The sequence below is a fragment of the Aedes aegypti genome, chromosome 3 (genome assembly GCF_002204515.2).
Source record: "Aedes aegypti strain LVP_AGWG chromosome 3, AaegL5.0 Primary Assembly, whole genome shotgun sequence".
Taxonomy (NCBI): domain Eukaryota; kingdom Metazoa; phylum Arthropoda; class Insecta; order Diptera; family Culicidae; genus Aedes; species Aedes aegypti.
In genome coordinates this window covers 39,148,307-39,154,306 of record NC_035109.1, presented here as the reverse complement: position 1 = coordinate 39,154,306, position 6,000 = coordinate 39,148,307, and the positions used below count along the sequence as shown (strand labels likewise).

At 37.7% G+C, this 6,000-nt stretch overlaps 1 protein-coding gene across 2 annotated transcripts in view; it reads right to left on the bottom strand.

The window, feature by feature from the left end:
- Positions 1-1,328: 1,328 nt before the first annotated feature.
- Positions 1,329-6,000, bottom strand: part of LOC5580264 (nicotinamidase) — a 255,502-nt gene continuing 250,830 nt past the window's right edge. For both annotated transcript variants that reach the window (XM_021855789.1, XM_021855788.1), the window contains exon 9: positions 1,329-2,921. In XM_021855789.1, coding sequence (XP_021711481.1) covers positions 2,778-2,921 — 144 coding nt within the window. In that variant the 3' untranslated portion in view covers positions 1,329-2,777. The remainder of the gene's footprint in view (positions 2,922-6,000) is intronic.

Below are 6,000 nucleotides of genomic sequence, written 5' to 3'. Positions count from 1 at the left end.
GATTATCGGGAAAGTTTGCTTATTATTATGTTACGAAGTTGGCAACATTCGTCCATCCTCATCTCGCATGCTTCTGTGTCATAGTCAACGCCGCAGTTTTATCAAAGACGAAACAAAGACGTTCATGTCCCTTATAGATAACAAGTGATACTAGAAGTGGTACCCTTTCTAAGTCCGGCTACTATGTCTTAATTTCGTCTTTGGCTTTACCAAACTAAAATTATTCCCAGTTTCCGTGACGACATCTTCTCATGGTTTGCTTTGTTCGACATCGAAGCAAGCGAATGCCTGTTTCTGCACCCTATCAAAGCCACACAAATCCATAATTTAGTCTCTCAGTTGACCGTTTAAAGACGATGGTCGGTAGGCTCGGCACGGACCACACTTCCAGTTTCTTCTTTTTCCTTTTTCCGTCCAGCGGCATCATAATCGTCATCCTTCAAGATGACGAATAAGTAGGTAAGGCGTGCATCTTTCATAGTCAACAAGCCTGGCAATTGAAAGGACGTTCGTCCCGACAGGACGTAGCAGTGTAACAAACATCTAGGGCGGCTCTGACCACCAACCCGGAACATCCCCGGTCCGGTCCCCTTCCATCAGCAGCGCTGTCAGAATGTAACAACATTGTCTTGTCGTCCGCGTCGTTGCTTGGATACCATCATCACTCACAGCCAGCGTCCAACAGCGAACGAAGAAGACGCCTGTCTGCCCAGCCTGCCTCGATTAGGGATGGGGATTACATGTCACTGTTTCGTTGCCGTCGTCGTCTTCAGAAGCACTACGGGAAGCGCGGAAGAAAGTCATAAAAAATAATTGAGATTGATTATACAATTGTATGCAATCAGTTTGGCGCGCGCGTGAGATTTTGATCTTGTTTTTCAACGAACACAGGGATGCTGCGTGGAACGTGACACGGTACAACAGAGTGCAACATGCACTACACGTCTTGAGTTACAATGATGGGAAAAGGAGGCGCATGGTGCCCTTCGTGAGCAATTGTATTGAAATCCAAAATCAAATGAGTAATTCTCGCTGATATCAGGCCGCCATCGGCACATATCGTTAGATTTAAAAACTTTGTAACTTTTTTCTAAAACAGTTAGCATGATACTCATGCATGAGCATAGATGACCGTACAATTCATAGTTGGGAAGGAATGTTAGTGTGCCATTCATTGTAACTAAGGATCGAGTATACCTCTACATCTCCATGATTAGGCTTCTTTCAGTAGGGAGGATTGACAAGTTACATCATATACAGTCAGGACTCCTATAAGACAATGGGATAATGATGAGAAGTTGATTTCTTTCGATTAATCAGACATCTGCTGCTCATCAGTGTGGGGCTATTCACGTGAGTTTTCCGTTTTATTACATCATGTTTACAGAACTTGTTTGTGATGTTCGACTGTGTGGTTAAGGTACAAGCTAGGAATTCATTAGACTTTTTCTACAATAATTTTCAACTATGGCCATCTACACTGGGAGAAAATAGGTCAACAATTCTATATGATAATCTGTTTGATTTTTCTATCATCTAAATCTATTACCTTGCATGTTTCCGGATAATTTCTGCATCATTAACTATAATTTATCACCTTCTGTTTTTGTTTTGTCATTTCTTGGATTATAAAAAACACTAAACCATCATAATGATACACTTAGTCATAACTCTACTAAGATGGAAAATGTTTGAAAGGGAAAGAGCACATTCTACTTAAAGAAGGACTATTTTAACTAAGTAAAGTGCAAAAGTGACGCTACTTATAAAATAGAAACCTCCACCGCGGCAAAGTTTAACCTATAACTAATCTACTAGAAAGGTCGCTTTAGTAACTGTTGGGGTTTCAGAATAAATTGGTGTCCATCTATGGGGCTGTTGCATAAGTTGCTTGTAAAACAAGTTTCATTCTTTATCTAACACTCCGTTCGCATTACGTGAAATTTTTCAGGGATTCTTCTGGAAATCCCTCTTGGATTCATCCAAAAACACCTTTGGAATATGATCCTAGATTCCCACCAGATTGATTCGAAAATCCTTCCTGAATTATTCAAGTAATAGTCTTTGGAGCCACAAGCATTTTGCAGCAGAATTCACTGCACGCAAATCAAGGAAATAAGTAACTTTAGAAACCGTTTCTGTTAAAATAGAGACTTTAAAGACATTAATGCAATGCTGGTTGAGACTGTTACAAAATGAAACTAGTTTTACAAACAGTAGAAGTTGTAAGTAGTTGCTGAACATTCTTTTACTGTTTTCAAGCACTTTGTTGCTGTTAGCGTACTATTTCTTTCTAAAAATTATAAACAATCTTAAATAACAGTAGCTTAAGTAAGAATAGCTGATAAGTATTAAGTGATAGGATGATTTTCAAGCACCTGAACAATGTACCTAAAACTAAAGAGAAAACAAAAACCATGCCATTTATTAGGCACATGATAAAGATAAATTTAGCCGCAGGTCAGCCAGACAAATCCACCCCGACGACGACGATGACGGAAACCACCCCCCAGCTCAAATAGGAATCACTGACCGGAAACCGTCACCGAAATGGAAATGCTATGTCCTTCATGCCTTCGTATTTTTCGTCATCATCGCCACAGACAGGACAGCAAAAATCCATAGACCGGAAACCGAGTTGACGAACGTTGTGCAGGAAAAAAAATCTCAACTCAAACAGAACTGATACCGAAAAATTAATGAGAGCGCCAGTAGTGTCATGCTGGAAGCTGTGTACCAGCTTTTCTGTAGGGAGGGTGGTAAAAGCACCATATTTTTTACTGCGGCCTGTCCTGCTGCGGTTGGGACTGTCGTCGGCAGGCGTTGTTTTTCGACAGGTCCGAATCGGCGTTCTTCAGCTCCATGGCCAGCTTATAGCCCAGTTCCGGCCGGCGATCGCGGCCCTCCACCATCGCTTTGACCTAGGGAATCCGGAGATAGGAGAGGGAAAACAGTGGGAATTAGTCTTTCAAGTGGGCTTTGATATGCATAAAATGTAAAATAAATTAGTGTGCATCCTATGTTCATAACCACCATTATGTCTGAAACAGTCCAAATTGGGGTGAAATTTACTAATAAAATGATAATTGAATTAGGTTATGGCTCCAAATAATGTTTTGAATATTTTGAAATCGAATGCTCATTTCTTGAATGGTTAAGAGGATGAGTTGCTTAATTTAACAACAGCAAAAGACTTAAATTCAATTTTACAACATACATTGTTAGAATAATTCAAAGTTATCTTTTAAATCGTACACTTCAGGTTAATTATCAGAACTCCAGGTCTGAAAGACTTCCTGTAAGAGCTGCTGTTGCTCAAGGCAGCATTTTGGGACCAATATTATACAATATTTTCACATCTGACTTAGGTACCTGAGTTACCTCGGGGATGTCAAAAATCTTGTTTGCGGATGACACAGGCCTCTCCGCCAAAGGACGAAGCCTGCGTGTCATCTGTAGTAGATTGCAAAAAAGTATGAAAATTTTTTCTCCATACTCGCAAAAACTGAAGATTTTTCCTACTCCCTCCAATACTTAACTTATAATATTCCCACATAAACCAAAAGCTCTTCATTTCAAACCTAGTAAACATGTTGTCACGATGAGAGGGACTCCAATAAATTGGTCAGATGAAGTTAAGTATCTAGGGCTCATGCCAGAAATTCGACTTTCAAAGATAAAAAAAAAATCCGAGCAAGACAAGAATGCAAAAAATAAACTTCTGATAAGTTCTGAAAGTGCATTCATCCTATGATTAATAGACCCAGGCAAATAAAATGCCTGTCGGTTTCATAAATTTAATTTGCCCGAATGTCAACCCACGTCTACGTACATATGTTTGTACATAGGGCTGGATGTGTCCCCATCCAGCGTCTGGCCAAAGTGTGACCACGGAGTGCCATGGTGGCCCCGAACCGGATGTTTATTAAAATTTGTAATCTAGTTAAAAGCACTCCTGGCGATTGGGACCAACGTAAATTGCAAATTGGTTCTGGTCCGTTTGGCGAGTGCGTTGGTGCGGTGAACGCCCGCGATTTTTGCTTGACCGTTGCTCTTTAGGGCGGTTCAAATTGCGAAACAGGGATGAAAATCCCTACTCCTCGAGCTTACTTACAATCTCCATGATGAAAGTTGCCATTTTGGCAACAATTCAAAGGTTATCCAATGGCGATGTAAGTTGCTATGGAGCAATTCAGAATAATAGTCACAACACGGTAGAACATCCTTTTGTCGATATTTTTGCCATTGGTTTGTTATTACAATGGAAAAATAGATATTCTTTATCTTTTACATCATACAAACTGAGTTTTTTTATTTCAACTCTTATTTCGAACAAACAAACAACAAATTTTGACATTCAAATATTAATGGAAAATTTTGTTATTCATTTGCAAATTTCCTCTACCCGGGTTACGTGCAAATTTGGACCAAGGACAAAATAAAGAACATGGAGGTCTTGTTGAAATCTTAAGTTTTTATTTCATAAAAAATATTGGAAATCGGTTGAGCTGTTCGAAAGTTATGATTTTTTTTTTTTAAATAAAAAATCTAATGCACTGAGACCTACAGTGTGTGCCGATGAAAAATGACTATTTTTTATTTTCAAAAAAAAATATATCTCAAAAACTAAAAAACATACATCGCTGAAAATTTGACAGTGAACGTAAAATTTTCTGGACTTTCAAGAAAAAATGATAACAGCAATATCCTCTTTGGTCCCGAGGCCTTCAAATCACGAAAAACGGAAATTATTAATTTATTTTCATGTAAAAAAAAAACATTTTTTGCGAAATTTTATATTTTTCGTGAAAATCTTTAGCTTTCATTTCGTCTAAAAAGATTGAAAATCGGTCGAACGGTTCAAGAGTTATAATTTATTTAGAAATTAAAATTTTGCAAAATCGCGATTTTTCTAGTCATCCTATTTCGGAAATGGTCAACCAAAAACACGTATATCCTTATTTTTAATAGCAAATTTTCACGGAATTCGGTGACCCACTAGATCGGTTTTTCATGGAATGGCTGTATATATAGTTGGATTAGACATAGTCAGCCGATTCAGCTATAACAAGCTGCACACATAAGTTGAAAGAACAGCTCATTTTTCAAAAGAAGGGTGAATTATCTATGAAATACAAATATGTTAAGATGAAGAAAAGCGGCATGATAAGGTAAAAACAAATCTTAGACTCCTCTTGGATGCTAACGTATTTTAAAGGAAGAACTTCCCCTATCCACCTTCTTCTATCATTCCAAATAATTTTCAGTCAACATTGTAGAAAAATAATTTTCCGGTAAATAGTCCTTTCGGGAAATGGTTTTCCGAGTAATGTCGGAGAACCGAATAATAAGTTGAAATTAAGTAGGGTCAGTGTTCCCTTAGTGGACAGTCCCCTATAGTCACACTAGTGGCTTTTTACGGCCGTTTTGCTATAAATATTTTCAAAATATTTCTTGACATGAAGGCCAGGAGCTATTTATCTAAGTACCATTGATACAAATTTTGATTTTGTTCAAAAAATGATCGAAATAATTAGTTTTGCTTAAAATTTGAGCTCCCTTGCGCCTAAAGTAAACCTATCGTTCCTATAGTAGCACTACTGAGAGAAATTATTTTTTATTAAACGAAATAATTAATGAATTAAGAACTTTTTCTACATCAAACGAAAGCTTTTGAAGGTAAAATATAAAAGCTTTGTAAAAATACGGTTTTGATTAGTATTTTGCCAAAGCCGTGATGCTAGTGCTACTATAGGAACAGAAATTAGAAATAGTTCTACTATAGGCTCATGTATTCCTATAGTGACACAAGCGATAATAAATACAAACATATGAGTTTTCGTAGTTTTCATATTTTTCCCTCAAAACCAAGATAAAAAGCTTTCAGATGATGTAAAAATAATGACGCTAGCGTTATTTTTCGATTTTATACGAATATTTGTTCCTAGCTATGCGGCTATTGGTACATCGACCCTACGTCTTCTTTTGTTCGTTGGAGGT